This window comes from Aspergillus thermomutatus (genome assembly GCF_002237265.1).
Source record: "Aspergillus thermomutatus strain HMR AF 39 chromosome Unknown NODE_277, whole genome shotgun sequence".
Taxonomy (NCBI): Eukaryota; Fungi; Ascomycota; class Eurotiomycetes; order Eurotiales; family Aspergillaceae; genus Aspergillus; species Aspergillus thermomutatus.
Genome location: NW_020798327.1, coordinates 1,816 through 18,373, shown reverse-complemented (window position 1 = coordinate 18,373; position 16,558 = coordinate 1,816). Strand labels below are relative to the sequence as shown.

The following is a 16,558-nucleotide window of genomic DNA, read 5'->3' as shown; positions in this document are numbered from 1 at the left end:
CCAGAACAGGCCTGCCCTCCGGCATAACGGTCAAGTAAGACACAAAAGAACAAAAGGAACATAGAGTGCAGAATATGCAGAGAAAGTAGGAGAATTCGACAGGCAGATCTCGGCTTGACCTCCCTCTTGGTCACCCATTCTACAACCCAAGAAGGACGAGCAAAGGTATTTCGGGTCATCGTGAACGTCACTTCATCCCAATATACATGACAATCGTACCACTTTTGTGTTGCGGTCGTTATGTTCAAACATTCTTATAGAGTAATAGAGGCTCGCCAATGTTTTCGATCTCGGGAATGGTGCATTTCAGATCAAAGGCTTTGGCAAGGACAATCTTGAAGATCTACACTGTCCGTTAGTACGGCTCGAGTTCATATGTCCATGAGATCATACTTTTTGCACGTTGATGCTGTGACTGGTACTGCTGAAGATCAAGCTCGCTTTCATCGCCTTGGCAAATCTCTTGGCCTGAGGAGGCATCAGCACACATGTTCGACCAGATCTTTCAAGTCAGCCGTGCCTACCTGGATTGAAATCTCTTCTTGATCTTCTCGAGGAAAGTTGACAAAGTGGTCATACTTGGTGCCGACCAGGAAAGGAATAGCTGTCTTGTTAAATCCACGGCCCTGGCGGTACCATTCCTTGATTGAGTTCAATGTGCTCTTGCGAGTGAGATCGAACATGAACAGAATAGCGACGGCATCATTGCACACAAGGGGAAGCATATTGACGAATTCGCGTTGACCGCCAAGATCCCAGATCGAGAACGTGATCTCCGTGTTTCTGATGGAGATTGTTTTTTCCATGAAATTTACACCTGTCGAAAACAGTCAGAACATGTCCAGCACGCAGTCCAGAAGAGCGGCACACCCAAGGTCTGGATATAATCTTCGTCCCAGCTGCCCTCCACGTACTTGACCATCAAACTTGTCTTGCCAATTTGAGCATCCCCGACCATTCCAACCTTGATCACCACACTATTCTTCGTCGGTTGGGATGGTTGTTTCTGACTGACATCTTGAGAGGTTTGCGAAATTCCTTGTCGCTGTTCAGGGCCGCTAGACAATCCGGAACCTGGCCTCGATGACGACGGCGGTCGTGGCAGTTGGGTTAATGTCGGAGATGCGGTGAATTGAGACTGATCGTTCTCTTGGTTTTGAGATTCACGTGCAGATGGGGAATCGAAACCGCCAGCGTGTGAGGTGTAATGAGCACGAGAGTCGCTGCTGTATCCATTGTGAAATTCCGGAGGTCCCATTGCTTCCGAGCCAGCCATCTCAAGGTTCTGTTGGCGACCGGTTTCTGCGACATCCGGGACACCAGGCATAGGCTCCGGTACATCCATGTCGCAATTTGTAAGCTGGTTAGGAATGACTCCACGACCTGAAGTGATACGTCTTCCGTTAATTCTCCGATCGCCTGGCAGAGCGGGGAGCACGAGGGAAGCTGAAACTGACCTAGTTGCAGAATGCCGGTAAAAGGCAGGCTTCTCAAAGCCGCATGAGATGCGGTTCGGCAATTGAAGATCAAATACTTCGGCGATTTGAATTTTAGGTTTGATAACAATGACTCGAAGGAGGAAGATCACTCGATGGAGCTTCTGTTTGTTTTTGTTATGCCTTTGCTGGAACAGATGACGTGGGCGGTAGCTGAACCAGCAGACGAGTAAGCAAGGGAATAGACGACTGAGAAAAGACAAGCAGCGCTCGGACCACAAACTAGCAGTTGACAAGAACAGCAGGACTTTAATCGAGATGGACGAGGTTTTCTGAGATCCCTTGGGATGGCAATGCCATCGGGTCGGTCAACCCAGCTCCAGACTGAAGCGGGCGCCCGATCTACGCTAATCCGCGATAGGCTTAGCGCATATCCCACCTCAATCTCTGGACAAGAAAAAAAAGTTCCTGAACCCTAACCATTGATATCCCATCAAGCGTCTTTTCATCCTGTCGCACGACTGGTTCGTGGACACTTCTACCGGGATATCACATCATAGTACTACGACAGAAATGTCCAAAAGAGCTGCTGACGCGTCTGAGGAGCACTCCGCTGCCCTGAAGGCTGGAGAGCGGCCGGTCGCCGATGCCATTCCGGACGAGGCGGGGGAGTTCGAGGATGAGTTCGAGGACGAATTCGAGAGTGAGGACGAGATTTTGGAAGCTGGTGTCGATGGAAGACCTGATGCAGAGCGCGAGGAAGAGGAAAGAGGTCTGTGAGCCGGTTTCTGCTTCATGAGCCGCTCGAATCGTTACTGACTGCGATGCGATGGACAACAGACGCTATGGAGGTAGACAAACAGACATTCATCCCTGGAAGAACAAAACTAGCTCCTGGAGAGGTACTGTCTCCGGATCCGTCCACATACGACATGTTACACACGCTCAGCACACCATGGCCTTGTCTCTCATTTGACATTGTGCGCGATTCCCTGGGCGACAACCGAAAGACATACCCTGCGACCGTCTACGCAGTTTCTGGTACACAGGCGGCGGGAGGAAGAGCAAAGGAGAACGAACTGCTGGTGATCAAGATGAGCGGTCTCAGCAAGATGGAGAAAGAGAACGAGACAGATTCGGAGAGTGATTCGGATTCAGATGATGATTCCGATGACCCGATTCTCGAGTCGAAGAGCATTCCACTTGGATCAACAACAAACAGAATCCGCGCACACCAAACCCCTTCCCAGTCCGCCGACTACTCCAAGCCGCCACAGACCATCACGGCGACCATGCTCGAAAACTCCCAGGTTGTTATCCACGATGTGACTCCTTATCTGACCAGCTTCGACGTCCCTGGCACAGTGTTGCCTCCTTCAGCCTCCAAGCCCCTCTCGACCCTGCGCATGCACAAGTCCGAGGGTTACGCTCTGGACTGGTCCCCACTCCAGCCCCTTGGAAAGTTGTTGACTGGTGACAACGACGGATTTATCTACGTTACAACCCGCACTGAAGGAGGAGGTTGGGTCACAGACACCCGGCCATTCACCGGCCACACCTCTTCGGTCGAAGAGCTACAATGGTCACCAAATGAGCGAAATGTGTTTGCTTCCGCCAGCAGCGACGGAAGCGTGAAAGTTTGGGACGTGCGGTCAAAGTCACGCAAGCCCGCCGTTGACGTCAAGGTCTCCAACGCGGACGTCAATGTCATGAGCTGGTCGAAGCAGACGTTCCATCTCCTTGCCACTGGTGCTGATGATGGACAATGGGCTGTCTGGGATCTGAGGCACTGGAAGCCGAATGCGTCCGCCCCCTCGTCACAGATCAAAGCATCTCCAGTGGCAGCTTTCGACTTCCATCATGAGCCCGTCACCAGTATTGAGTGGCACCCCACAGACGACAGTGTTGTTGCTGTCGGTTCTGCCGACAATACCGTCACCCTCTGGGATCTGGCTGTGGAGCTTGATGAAGAAGAGAGCCGCGAGGCCGGCCTGGCCGAAGTGCCTCCCCAGCTGTTGTTCGTTCATTACATGGAGTCTGTCAAGGAGGTTCATTGGCAGGCTCAAATGCCTGGTACCATTATGGCAACAGGCAGCTCTGGATTTGGGTAAGTTCTTCAGTTGAAATTGTTCTATGAGCTAATGCTGACTCCTTGCGACAGTGTCTTCAAGACTATCAGTGTGTAAATAATTGGCATGTGCATGTGGCACTCAGTCTTCTTATAAAATGACAATACCAACAATCTTCTACTGCTGTCATTTGATGAACATATTTTATAGATTCTTACATAGGGTTAGTACAGCTCGGGATTGAATGAATGATTATGAACTGCATCGACGAATCTGTATCCATGTGACACTACCCTGGCTCAACATAGCGCTCAAGATTAGTGGAGTAAACGTGCGATTGTCGATGTGACCAGCCACGGTCTAGATACCTAATTCTGTGGTGGTCCTGGTGGATTTCTGGGGAAATGCGGGCGAACCAATCATTGGCAGGGTATTCTACTCGGATGCGGGGAAGGTTTGCAACTCGGGACTCCAACACGAGCGACTTTTCCAGCTTGAACTCTCCTGGTCTATTCTTTTCTCGCTGATGCCGTTGAACAGCCTTACCAGACGTCAAATCTTCATATTAGACCTGCAGACTGACAACTAGGCATTGTCCATGTTGCCCTCCGCCCCTTGCCTTGTCCCCGCAGAGCTCAACGCTCGTCATCCACCCCGCAATTGGCCATGAGAATCGGAAGGGGCTGCGAGCGCTGTCGCCATCGTCATATTCGGTGCACAATTCGTAAAGGGGCATTTTCCTGTAATCCCTGTTCGCGCTTGGGACGTGCGTGTCGGCTCGATCCGCCATTTCGGTTCAGAACTGTTCATCACGTCTATCAGAAAAGCCATGGCACCGCGTCGAAATTCGACCTCGTGTGGGATCCGCATCAGACTTGGGTGAAGACTCCTGCATCATGTATATTGTGTCTTGTCCTTTATCCAATCATCAACGGTGTGCTAATGATTCCAGTGACGTTTGTACTTGAATCGGCGGATGATTCTACAGAATGGGGAGGGACAGATGCGCTGCAAGACTCTCAAGATGAAGCGCAACCGCCTTCAGAACAGATTCCAGCAACACCTAGAGCTGTATTTCCGGAGATATCATCCCTACTCATACCACAATCAACAAAGTCTTACGATGCAGTGATTGACAACCACCCGCTAGACGTCTCAAACCCTCCACCGATCCCGTCAATACCTGACGAAACACAACTGATACTTCCCTCGTCTACTGCCATCTCGCCAGGCGCACTAAATAGTATAGTATCTCCTTTGGCATCAACAGCTTGGACGGATGCGACATCCCCATGGAGTCCGATAAGCCCGCGGGCGATCACTTCGCCGAAGTTGTCCTCTCGCGAGGCATACTTGTTACGCTCATTTATATCCAAGATAGCTCCATGGGTATAAAATCTCCCCGTCACAAGATGCTACATTGCTGATTTTCACAGACCGACATATGCGACTCAAGCTCACATTTTTCGACCGAGGTACCACGCCGGGCATTGGAAGTGCCTATGGTCCTCAAGGCAGTTCTAGCTCTCGCAGCTAGGCACGACGCCATCCTGTCAGACTCTAGCGACTGGGAAGCCGCTGAATATCACGGTCAATGTCTGCAACTCTTGATCGCTGCGCTGGCGCAGCCGGAGGATACGTACGACGACAACCTCCTTATCACGGTAGTGATTTTACGCATCTACGAGGAACTGGAGAGCAGCAACGACGAGAAGTACCATTTGTTCGGCTCAAACCGTCTCCTGAACACCATGTCCAGGTCGGCATCATCTGGGGGCCTAGCTGAAGCCGTGAGCTGGCAGTTCCTGAGGCAGGCGATATATGCATCTGTCGTCCAGCACCAGCCCATGCAGCTGGACTTGGAGAACTATGAGAGCTCGGCCGTCTTCCACCGTCGCGACGATGCTGCTTATGCCAATATCATCATCTACCTCTGTGCTCGGATTATCCAGTTGTGTGAAGGATCGCACACTCGTGGCATGGACGAGGAGACATGGCGCCAACTCTCTGATAGTGTTGAGCAATGGCATCGAGGAAAGCCAATCAGTTGGCAACCGTTGAAGTACAAGTCGGCGAACATTGCGGAGAATCGACCGTTCCCTGAGATCTGGATGATGTCTCCGCCAGCAGGTATGTATCGTAGCCTATGGACCGGAATGTGCTGACAGTCGTAGTGGTCGGAATGCAGTACTATCACACCTCCTGTATATTTCTCACTCTGTCAAACCGACACTGGCAAGTCGCGAGTGACTACGAGCTGGCCCGTTCGCAACGTATAGTAGAGGTAAGTTCCTGCAGGTCTTGGGAAAGACGGCTACTAACGGGCTAGAATACAATCGCATCCCACCTAAACATGGTCATCGGCTTGTCCATGTCGAATGAAACGGTCGAGAATGCATACTTTATGGCGTGCCATTTATTACACCGCTGTAAGTTTCGTATTTGAGCTTTCTCGATCATACTGACCATGATAGATGGCTACTGTCTGCGACATCCTACCGAACAACGCGGGTCATTGCGCTTCTTGGCCCATGTGGAAAAGACAGTGGGCTGGCGGACGCAGTGGATGATACGCGAGCTGGAGAAACAGTGGAGTGAGCTGCAGGGACTGGATACGTGGGGGGAAAGCCAAGTCTAGCTGAGAGTGGAGTCTGCAAGACTGCATCCGTCTGCATTTTGGTGGACTGATTCTCTTTCTATGCGATGTATTATTTGGATGCCTGATTTGAGCGGGGTGGGCGTTCGTGAAGACTTTATAAATAGATGAAATCGATATCCAGGATGGCTCCGCTTTTGCAGTTGCGTCGTCGCTTATCGCCCAATAGAGGCAATGATTCATCCATATCTAGGTGGTGTCGTGGGCACGAGTACACCATCACCATCAGCCCAACTAACACCCTAATCCAACAAACTAAGCAGAAATACTCTTAATCATCTCCTCCAACTCCCTCACATTCCCACCAACAACCCTCTTCTCCAGAGGCTGCCCATCCTTATACAGCACAAACGTTGGCATCGCCCGGACATTCATCTCCTGCGCCACAGAGCGCACCTTGTCGACATCAACCTGGATGAATCGCACATTGGGGTACGTCTCGCTCAGCTTCCCGATAGTAGGCGCAATGGCCTTGCAGGGACCGCACCAGGTGGCGAAGAAATCGACGACGACGGGGCCGGTCGAGGTGAGGGCTTTGTAGACGACGGGGCTTTGAGTATAATTAGTGCCTTTGTTTTTTGATTAGGGTTATTCCCGGGAGCGTACTTATCGACCTGAATGACCTTTCCCTCAGCCATGGTTGCGGCGGGGTTGGAGAAGAAGCGGTTGTAGATAAGGCGGATGGCTATCAGATTAGTGAGAAGGGTTGCGAGGTGATGAGAGGGGCGGGAGACGCTCACCAACGTAGACGACGAGGGCGAGGATAATGCGGGAGTAGTCCATGATGCTGATAGAAGAGTGGTTGAGCAGAGTATGGGCCCGTTGACTGGATGGGAAGATGCCGATGTGTTGTGTTGGTTAGTAAGCGGCGTGCAATCCAGCATAAAAATAGTTATGCAGCAGGTGTTGTTCGCACTTCGCAGCGAAATACTAGTAGCAGATAACAAGTTTCTTGAGATGTGGATATCGTATCACTCAAGACAGGTCTGGATGGATGTGATTACACTAGATCGCATCTCCTACACTACAAGGAAAGAATGTCATCATTGTCGATACTGTCGGATTCTACCGCCGAATCCATTCAGGATATGGGCATCAGCACTCAAATTTAGTAGCACCCGATCAACGGAGGGGTTGACAACTCTGTTGCCTGTTACCTTTCCATCGACATTCTAGCTAGTCACAGCTGTGCCTCTAATCGCCTGCTATTAATAGCACTAGACAGATCAAGGATATGTGCATTGCTCTAGCAACTGCTCGCGAAGACGGCTTGACTCGAATCCATGAGGAGCAGTCCTGATGACGGCCTTCTGTTAACAAGCAATGATGAATAGTGTGAGCACCTCTTCCGCAACTATATCTAGTACTGTCTATCTATCTATCTACGGCCATGAGTTGTTAATTACACTGACACACTCCAGACTTGGCATCACAGCGGGCCTGGGCAGTGTCTTGTCGAGATGCTCCGATAGGCTGTCGAGAGATTCGTTTGTTGAGAAGTCACACAAGCACCTGGCAAACATAAAAACATTGCAGATTGTTCTTATCAAATATCGTTTAATGGAAATGCAAGGATCAGGCATCAGCATAATGTCAGCGAATATGGCCTCGCATCTCTCCTTGCCACGGTGGGAACTGGGACGAGCAGACCCTGAGAGGAGCTAGTGCTGTCTTTGATTAACGACTGTTGATCTGCGTCTGATTCGCATCAAACCGAATTCCATCCGCCCGCAGACCTATGAGATTCGTTCAAAAAGTCGGGATGTCCCTAGGGTCCAATCCTCAAGAGCATGGGCTCAGCCACACCCGATGTCAAGGTCTGCGTTCATGGATGTTCTTCAGGACAGTTATCTATGCGAGCTTTCCTACTCAATGATAGATAAACTATGAAGCAAATATCTGATACCCATCTCCGAGGCATAACAGATGACGCCGCTCCTCTTCTGTCTGCTCCTAGCGCTGCAGCGCGTTGCAGCCGATGACGATTCGGATTCCGATTCCAACGCAAGGTGTAAGTCTGAAATGTGTGTCCGTACCTGGTCGACGGCTGAATAATCAGGCAACACCAATGCGAACATTACATCCCAAGCCGATGCAGACTCTATCGGCTCCTGTCAAACCGTCCGCGGTAGTGTGACCATCAAGAACTCTACGAGTGGGACTATCAACCTCCACGGAGTTCAGGAAATCCAGGGCCCTCTCACAGCTGACGGAACTTCGAACCTCAATTCCTTGATAGCGTCGGACCTGAAGACCATCACTGGAACATTGACCGTGGCGAGCAATGATGCGCTCAATCAGATCTCAATGTCCAATTTACAGACCGTTGGAGGAGACATCAAGGTGGAGAACAATCGAAATCTGAAAGATTTGTCTTTCAATGGCCTGGATGAGATCAGAGGGGGGCTGACAGTTTTCGGCGATCTCAATCGGTTCGTTCAAGTATATTCTCCCTGAACTTCACACAAGACCTGACGAGGGTAGAATCTCGTTCTCGAACCTTGATGCCGTTCGGGGACCGACAACAATCCATAGCTCAGGCACCTTCAACTGCTCAAGTTTGGATAGTCAACGGTCTGGAGAAGACAATGTATTCCAAAGCTCGTACTCCTGCACGACCGGCGAAAGAAACAAGTCATCCAGCAGCGATGGACTCAGCACCGGTGCGAAAGCCGGAATCGCCGTGGCAGTGGTGATCGTCGTCCTGCTTATTTTCTTCTTCCTTTGGCTGTTCATCCGCCGTCGCAAGCGCCAGCAGAATCGACGGACAGAAAAAGTAGTACCAGCAGTTGCCACAACGCCAACACCAGCTCCCAGCGGCCTTGCTACCAAGACAGAAAAGCCGACTCCAGAACCCACGCCTCCCCCAGAGGACGTGGAGAGGAGTATCCCCCGAAAACCACTATCGCCCCTACCGGTCGCACACGCGAGATCCTCAGTCCTAGCATCTTTGCTCCCCGGGTCCGAGAGAATGTCTGTTCCTGCGACATTACTTCCTGGGTCCGGTCCATCATCCTCGGCCTCTGTGTCCCACCGGAGAGTCACTTCCGATCCCACGCTATTTTTACATCATATAGTACCCCCAGCGCCACGGCCTCCCCCGTCCGAGATGGATGTGCCGATGCTAAACAGCGGGAATGTATACGAGGTGGGGACCGGTAAAACAAGGCCCCAAACGCCTGTATATGAGCTGGATGGAGGAGGAATGAGCAATCACCAGCAGCCGATCAACCACGAATAATGATTTGATCTATGAATGTCCACATAAGCTGTATGCAAGTAGACAATACGCAAATGTTATTGGCAGGTACCAAGCTCGTGTACGAACCAAGGGGTCAACCCCCCCAACCACCTCACCCTGCAAATCCCTGGAGGAAGTTGATACTCTCCTGGATACCCACCCATTTCTCGACATGACCATCCTTCTCAGCCTTATCTGATAGAATCGTATCCGCTACAAATATCAAGAACGTAGCCAGCCTTGGAACAACTTATCCGCCATCCCGTCACGAGGTAGGCAGGTAATAATAGTCGATTGTTCCTAGACGGTGATCTCCTGTTTAGGCAAGTTTGTGTGCTTCCGTCAGTTTCTTCGCAACATGAACATGATGAATGCACTATTCCGTTTCCGAGTACGTGAGATATCCAAGTCATCTATAAGGTCCTCGTATCCAGCAATACTATACGACAAATACATAACCAAACCAGCTAGGTCTGCACCCTCACTGCCTGCAGTGTCTCCCCATCGGCCAACGGCCCACACCACCCATACACATCACACCGACACTGCTCAAAGCGCGGACAATAGATATCCTCCATGCCAAAGACCACATGCCAGACCTTCTCAAAAACCCACCCCACCCCAAAGCTATCCGTCAGCTTCGTCTCCGCCGCCCAGGCCAACATGCGCTCATAATCCCGCCTCGGGCGCTGCAGGATCCGCTCCCTGCTCACCGCGAACTGCCCGCAGCAGACATTCCCGATGTGCTCGGGGACACGCTCGGCGCCGACGTCAAAAAGCGTCTGGTACACCTGCGGGAAGTGCGCGCGGATATCGTCCTTGTCGATATCGATCTGCGTCGGGGACCAGGGGTGCACGTTTGTCGGACAGCCTGGGTTGTGTTCGCAGCGGAGGTTGACGTAGCCCTGTGCGGCGACGGCTTCGAGGCGGAGATTGCGCAGTGCGGTGCTGGTGTGTGAGCCGAAGAGGTCGTTGTGCCATTGGTCCTTGTTGGCGTGGATGAAGATGGTGTAGGGGGGTAGTTGGTCGTAGAAGTCGACGACGTAGGAGAGGTAGGCGGCTGCTTCGCGGCCGCGGGTGGTGTGAGGGACGAGGAGGTGCGGAGAGGGTTTGGGGTCGGTGGTGTAGATGAAGGGGATGGCGTCGCTGTTTCATCTCGACATCAGTATATGACTGGGGGTTCGAACTAGGTGGAGGATGACGCACTGATCACGGCAGTATTCCAGCAGCCAGGAGAGATCTTCCGATTGTGTCGCGGCTAGCACCAGCGCAATACTGCTGTTGGATGAGTATGTCTTGGTGATGTCTGCGAGTTGCTGCGTCACGGAATGGTGATTTTGCTCGATTTCTGGCTAGTCAGTTGTGGCCTATTTGGAGAGGGGCGCAAACTCACCGTCAGGCTCCAGCGCGAAATATTCCCGCGAATACAACGTTACGCTCAAGAACCAAAGACAAATCACCGCCGCGCAAGTTGTGATTGCTGTCCGGCGGGCAGGCCATCTGGACAGCCGTCTTCTTGACATTGTCAGCGCCAATGTCTGTTTCGTTTCCTATTCCAGGAGGATCAAGTGAGAAGAACATCCAGCGGAAAGAAAATTCAGAATAAGAATGACAGGTCAACTGACGGCCATGCGAGGTGTCATCGCCATAATCACCCCTGTCATGCAGGGCCAACTACAAGGTAGACTAGCATTTCCATCCTCCTCGAGACAAGGTTAAGAACCCGCCTTGCCTTGCCTTAGTAAGAGGTGGTCTATCTACTGCGTAATACATCCAGAAACGAGCTACTCAAAGAACCAGGGAAAATTTGGAAAAGCAACGCCGCACCCGCCAAGTGGCCCGCCCCACAGCAAGAAGTCTGCCAATTGGTGCAATCATACGCCCAGCCTTAATTCCTGGCCATTTCTGGCGGTGATGGGTCTGCTTCTCTCGCTTTTACTGGCTGGTCATGCGCCCTGGCCAAGAATATCAAATTGCGATTGGTCAGGAGCTAATGCTCACAGCCGCCCCCACCCACATTAAGTTCCAGATTGGCCTGACTCGGATCTGACGGGTTCATTTCTTGAATACGACCTCACCCAATCACATTCTACCATTCCATTTGGGAGCTCAGTGCCTCAATGCTACAATACTTTGGCAAGATTGATAAAATGCGTTGCAAAATAGCTGAGGAGACGTGAATTCTCTGGATATCTGGAATAAAATATGTGCAACCCCTCTAGGTTTGCTTTAGGATATTCGATGAGTGAGCTTCAATGATTATGTTAATTCTGCCTAAACAGCGTGCTAAGGCGATATAAGGTCGGGTAAGGTAACAGACCCTATTTCCGATTCTGGAATAAGATAGAATGAGTGATATCGAAGCCTAGGGCCTCCAGTTATTGTCTTAATATCAATATATTAATCGTAGCCTCTCAGCCTCTAAGCCTCTCAGCCTCTGAGTCTCTGAGTCTCTCCTAAAGGATAAAGCTCAAAGCTTGCTAGCAGTTAGTCTCTGACCGTCTGACGTCCTGATCCTTGTGGACACAGCCTCAGAGAATCATACTGGCTTTCTATGATTCTACCCGAGTTAGATGCATGTATAGTATGAATTATGCGGAGGTTTCCAGAGACCACACATTCTAAACAAGATAAAAGATGCTGATAGCTGATAGCTCTAGACCTTGGAATCCTTGTTAGTACACTGTAAGCCACAGGGTTACATCGTTTCTTTGGCTAATATAATTCGAGCTTTCAAATCAACAGGGAGATGGACTAGCATTAGATTATCTCCACAAGTACTGTGTGTACTTTGTGAGTAGACCTAAGCAAAGCAAGACCCTGTGAATGGAATAATGGGTAATATGAGTACATAACAGGGAATTCAAAACTTTCAGTAATTATAATTTATAGGAAACTGTGTCTACAGATAAGCTCATGAGAGGCATGGTGGCATTTTCTCCCTGAAGGTCAAGATTCACGTAGGTGGCGGTGGGAGCCAGAGAGCATCAACATGCCCAGAGAGTGGGACTGCGACACCCTTTACCCAATCAGGTAGGTTACAGTCACATGACATTGGGAAAAGATTGTGCTGCGCATGTGATCTCACTTTAGGCTTAGCGTCAGGCTCAGGGCTAGGGCTTAGTACTAATAGGGCATTACCTTACAGAAGTTATAAGCATTAAGATGCCACATTACATGGCAATAGTATAAGCTTATAGCGGTTACAGCAACTATAGAAGTCAGTAAAGATGTAAGTGTCTGCCGGCTGTCATTCTAAGAGAGTTTAACAGAGCTTAATCTGTCCCACAATGTGGTCTTGTGTCATGGGGCCCGCGAGGCCTAGGGGGTTGGGGTAATATAAGCATGTTCTAGGCTGACGATTCCTCTTGGAATCGTCATTGGAACCTTTTGGTGTTGGGGTAGTAGCTGCCTAGAACACTACTTCTTACATCTTGCTGGAACTAGCATGCGCAATCCTGTGCTTTGCTTGTACTTAAGTTCCTGCTATGATGGCGGCACTGCTCATACACTTCTTGGAGCTTCCTCTTTGAGCTTTCTGTTGTCTTGGGTCACGCGGTTGAAAATGCAATAATGAATTGCTAATCCATCCTATCACTGATGTTGGCATCCCGAACCGGCTGCATCGAACGATAGATAGTCTAACATACGGGTTGAGATGCACAGGGCTATTTCCAGTTCTTAAAATGATTCCTAGCGAATTGTCGGGGTCTAGGTATCACATCGGCACGCGTCAACTGATTTCGGGAGCTCATGTCCATCGGAACGGGCCCGAAGATACTGGCTAGGCTGCCAGGACCGGGACGAAATCCGGAAATGTCAACAGCGCAGGCAAGTATTGGTCTCCCTGGTACTTGGGGAGTGCCTGGAAGAAAGGGAACTTGATAATTGGCTATGTTATAGTAACATTGAGAATTTGAAGATCAATCCAATCATTCGCACGGAGTAGTTTGTAGCCTTTCTGGCATTCGCCTCTCGTCAACGTGAGCTGGAGATCTCCCAACGACCGTATCTGTCTCACTCTACGGAGTATAGACGCCTCTTTTCTGAGGGAAGCGATGACTGTCTGCTCGAAACGAGTGTTTCCAGCTATGAAAGACTGACACGCTGACAGGAGGAATTAACCAATTTTACCTGGAGGATGCGGATAATGAACACAGCAGAGGAACGGAGAAGCACCGAATGGACAAAAGGGAAAGCCGAGGCACTGATTGGTTCATGGAGGGGAGAAAGAAGGAGACCTAAAAGGGAAATTATCCGTGCGGATCACATGACCAGCGCGGTTAATTCCTGTCTGCCGCGAATCACGGGATCTGGGAGCGGAGGAATGTCTGCCGATGTGACATCATCCCCATTTCCCCCTCCGCCGATTCCCCCGATTTTCCACCAGAATGGTTATGTTATTGTCGACGAAGAAACGATCTGGTGGAAAATGTCAAGGGTACAGAGTTAGTGTACGACAACTACCCTGATTGATGACTGAGAGCTACCACTGATGAGATACTCCGATGACAATCAAGCAACTCCAGATAGGCCATATGTCATCGAAACACGACATCCCACGCTGGAAAGATTTAAAACCCCTCAGTGGGGCATGGCGGGGGTTGGAGTTACCCATCGAGGACGATGATAGGATTCTTATTACTGGTCAATATGGCAATGGCCTCGAATGAGGAGTAGTGGACGCGACCAGGCCAAACTTTCACGTCTTGAGGCAGGCCGGCTGCCGTCAAGGTTCCCATCCCACCCCACCGGAGCAACTGCGAGCTCCAAAGCTGTTCCTTATTTCTATCCTCCTCTTCCTCTGTAATTCCATCCCTTCGCCTCGTCTCCTTTGGCATTCTCTCTTTCTACTTGCGTCGCTTTTGATACCCTTCAAACCCATTCACCCCACACTCCCATCACGATGTCTCTCGGAAAGAAGGTCACCCTCAACACTGGTGCTCAGATCCCGTATGTTTGGATTCCGTCTCGTCCTTGGAAGTGCGAAAGTCAATAGCTGACCCTGAGCCAACAGTCAGCTGGGTTTCGGTACCTGGCAATCTGCCCCCGGTCAAGTCGGTGAGGCTGTCTACCATGCCCTGAAGGCTGGTTACCGTCACCTGGTACGTACACATAACCCGGATAATACACTATCTGAAGTATGATCCACTAATTTGATACAGGATCTCGCGACTATGTAGGTTCTACAATGATTCCGAATCCGTCTATAATATACACTGACAGCCGAAGCTACCAAAACCAGCGCGAAGTCGCCCAGGGTATCAAGAGAGCCTTCCAGGACATCCCCGGCCTCAAGCGTGAGGACCTCTTCATCGTATGTCGGGCTCAATCAACACAATCGCCTTGCTGTGTCATTCTAACAATTGCAGACATCCAAGCTATGGAACAGCCAGCATCACCCCGACGTGGTGGAGAAGGCTCTCGATGACTGCCTTGCTGAGCTCGAACTCGACTTTCAAATCATACACAGTCAGAACCCAAATCGCCCTTTAACTTCAGGAAGCGCAACGAATAATGAACTTTCAGACGATAGCAACAGAGATTGGGCTTCATGTTGATACTGGTTCCGCTGAGGGGGAGGAAGCAATTGAGCCGGGCATGAGGCAGCCTGACCTAATAATTGTCACACTGTGACAGATCGATGATTGAGCTGGATCTTGATGTGGAGTGTTTAGAATCTCCGAAGTTACCCACCACTTGAGTATGGAGTTGGGATATTAACGAGGGCACAGTTGCAGAACTTTAGTGGGCAAAACTTATAACCCACTTAGTGCATCTCACGAAACAAGACACTTCAGCATATCCTCTACTACACGATGTCAGGTCACTCACTGTTAATACTGACGCGACCCTCCGCAGTTTCAAGATCCCCATGCGACCCTTGGCATTCTTTCAGCTTCTGAGCCAGTTGCCCAACATTCGCCATGTTTCAGCTGGAGAAAGTGCCTTCATACAACTATTTTCACTCTGTGCCCTCCGTGGGGAGAGACAACGTTCGTATACTTCTTCTTCATTTTGATACTGGTTCCGCTGAGGGGGAGGAAGCAATGTGCTGGGCACGAGGCAGCCTGACCTCATAATTATCGGCGCCAGAGACAATGTCATTCACCTGGTAGGCGAAATGAAGACATACTGGACGTTTTATCTAGCACAAGGCAAGAGTCAGAAACACTTCTTATGACTTGGTTCTTTCTGGCCCCATGCGAGTGGCAAAGATAGCAATTCTGAAGGGAGATCTCCCACGATCTCCATTCCCATCAGGAGAGTTGAGTGGAGAGGTCCGCAAACTAACACTGGATGAGCTGAATCCAGCATTTGGTCGAGTGCCTTGAACGGCTTGCCAAGAACAATCACCACCTGGTATGATTGCATCGAAAGTCTCGAGCCAGAAGACAGGATCCAAGCATGGATTGTGGAAGGAGCGCTTCCATGTCGCGTGGTATCGAGTACCCACCGAGCTTTTGCTCGAGATAGCGAAGCACCTCGAGAGTCAAGCGTGGCTTAACGCGTTCGCCCGCACAAATCAACACACCTTCAGCATCATGAACCCATACCTGCACCGATATAACGCAGACTACCAGCAACACAGCGCTCTTGCGTTTGGTGCGTGTTAGGGACTCAAGAATGTCGTCAGACGATCTTTGGCGGCGAAGCCAGGCGACATCAGCGCAAAAATCGGCTCAATTATACCAACCAGCGACGAAGGGTTTCACACACCTATTTGTTACGCACTACAACATGGGCAAACGCGAGTGCTTGGGCTGCTTCTCAACGAGTATGGTGCCGATATTGAACAGCACTGTTGCAAGTCGATGACGCCACTGAACTATGCCGCGGGTCTGGGAAAGCTCGAATTTTTCTTTCAGGCGCTGCACTTTATCGTGCGTACCACGAGCCTTTAAGTTTGGCAAGCACTTGCGGCCCTCTGCGTTTCCTGGACAAATTTTGGAAATATGGATATTGTTGGATATCTGCTGCACTATTATTTCTACTAGCTAGAAATGGTTGACACCTTTAACGGATATTGGGAGAAGACGCTGCCAAATACCAGCGGCATGAGAGGAATAAGTGGGTGGTATTGGACTTCCATTTTCAAATGTATCTTACTTGCTCCATTTCTTTCTTGTAATGCATGCACCTGAGTGACAAACAT

General features: G+C 50.3%; 8 protein-coding genes across 8 annotated transcripts; 5 read left to right on the top strand and 3 right to left on the bottom strand.

Moving 5' to 3' along the window:
• Window positions 1-244: 244 nt before the first annotated feature.
• Window positions 245-1,345, bottom strand: SPG1 (Spg1/Tem1 GTP-binding protein; the record flags this gene model as incomplete). The annotated part of the gene is made up of 4 exons (XM_026756263.1): window positions 245-343; window positions 394-468; window positions 525-817; window positions 871-1,345. The coding sequence occupies 4 exons, from the start codon at window positions 1,343-1,345 to the stop codon at window positions 245-247; spliced, it is 942 nt and encodes a 313-aa protein (XP_026610797.1).
• A 664-nt stretch (window positions 1,346-2,009) lies between these two features.
• On the top strand, window positions 2,010-3,622 carry CDV56_102355 (ribosome biosynthesis protein RRB1; the record flags this gene model as incomplete). Its single annotated transcript, XM_026755974.1, has 3 exons — window positions 2,010-2,208; window positions 2,277-3,543; window positions 3,598-3,622. 3 exons carry the CDS (start codon window positions 2,010-2,012, stop codon window positions 3,620-3,622), a joined length of 1,491 nt encoding a protein of 496 aa, XP_026610796.1.
• Window positions 3,623-5,007: 1,385 nt separating this feature from the next.
• CDV56_101999 (uncharacterized protein) lies at window positions 5,008-6,143 on the top strand (the record flags this gene model as incomplete). Its single annotated transcript, XM_026755618.1, has 4 exons — window positions 5,008-5,635; window positions 5,680-5,789; window positions 5,835-5,934; window positions 5,980-6,143. 4 exons carry the CDS (start codon window positions 5,008-5,010, stop codon window positions 6,141-6,143), a joined length of 1,002 nt encoding a protein of 333 aa, XP_026610795.1.
• Window positions 6,144-6,416: 273 nt separating this feature from the next.
• CDV56_101903 (thioredoxin family protein) lies at window positions 6,417-6,944 on the bottom strand (the record flags this gene model as incomplete). Its single annotated transcript, XM_026755522.1, has 3 exons — window positions 6,417-6,711; window positions 6,768-6,846; window positions 6,902-6,944. The coding sequence occupies 3 exons, from the start codon at window positions 6,942-6,944 to the stop codon at window positions 6,417-6,419; spliced, it is 417 nt and encodes a 138-aa protein (XP_026610794.1).
• Window positions 6,945-8,087: 1,143 nt separating this feature from the next.
• Window positions 8,088-9,402, top strand: CDV56_101562 (putative GPI-anchored cell wall protein Pst1; the record flags this gene model as incomplete). The annotated part of the gene is made up of 3 exons (XM_026755181.1): window positions 8,088-8,172; window positions 8,221-8,593; window positions 8,646-9,402. The coding sequence occupies 3 exons, from the start codon at window positions 8,088-8,090 to the stop codon at window positions 9,400-9,402; spliced, it is 1,215 nt and encodes a 404-aa protein (XP_026610793.1).
• Window positions 9,403-9,869: 467 nt separating this feature from the next.
• On the bottom strand, window positions 9,870-10,983 carry CDV56_101334 (DUF3431 domain-containing protein; the record flags this gene model as incomplete). The annotated part of the gene is made up of 3 exons (XM_026754953.1): window positions 9,870-10,548; window positions 10,609-10,750; window positions 10,863-10,983. The coding sequence occupies 3 exons, from the start codon at window positions 10,981-10,983 to the stop codon at window positions 9,870-9,872; spliced, it is 942 nt and encodes a 313-aa protein (XP_026610792.1).
• A 3,325-nt stretch (window positions 10,984-14,308) lies between these two features.
• On the top strand, window positions 14,309-15,039 carry GLD1 (mitochondrial glycerol dehydrogenase Gld1; the record flags this gene model as incomplete). The annotated part of the gene is made up of 6 exons (XM_026754317.1): window positions 14,309-14,355; window positions 14,420-14,507; window positions 14,568-14,581; window positions 14,635-14,719; window positions 14,775-14,874; window positions 14,939-15,039. The coding sequence occupies 6 exons, from the start codon at window positions 14,309-14,311 to the stop codon at window positions 15,037-15,039; spliced, it is 435 nt and encodes a 144-aa protein (XP_026610791.1).
• A 728-nt stretch (window positions 15,040-15,767) lies between these two features.
• On the top strand, window positions 15,768-16,307 carry CDV56_100499 (uncharacterized protein; the record flags this gene model as incomplete). The annotated part of the gene is made up of 2 exons (XM_026754118.1): window positions 15,768-16,008; window positions 16,063-16,307. 2 exons carry the CDS (start codon window positions 15,768-15,770, stop codon window positions 16,305-16,307), a joined length of 486 nt encoding a protein of 161 aa, XP_026610790.1.
• Window positions 16,308-16,558: the final 251 nt, after the last annotated feature.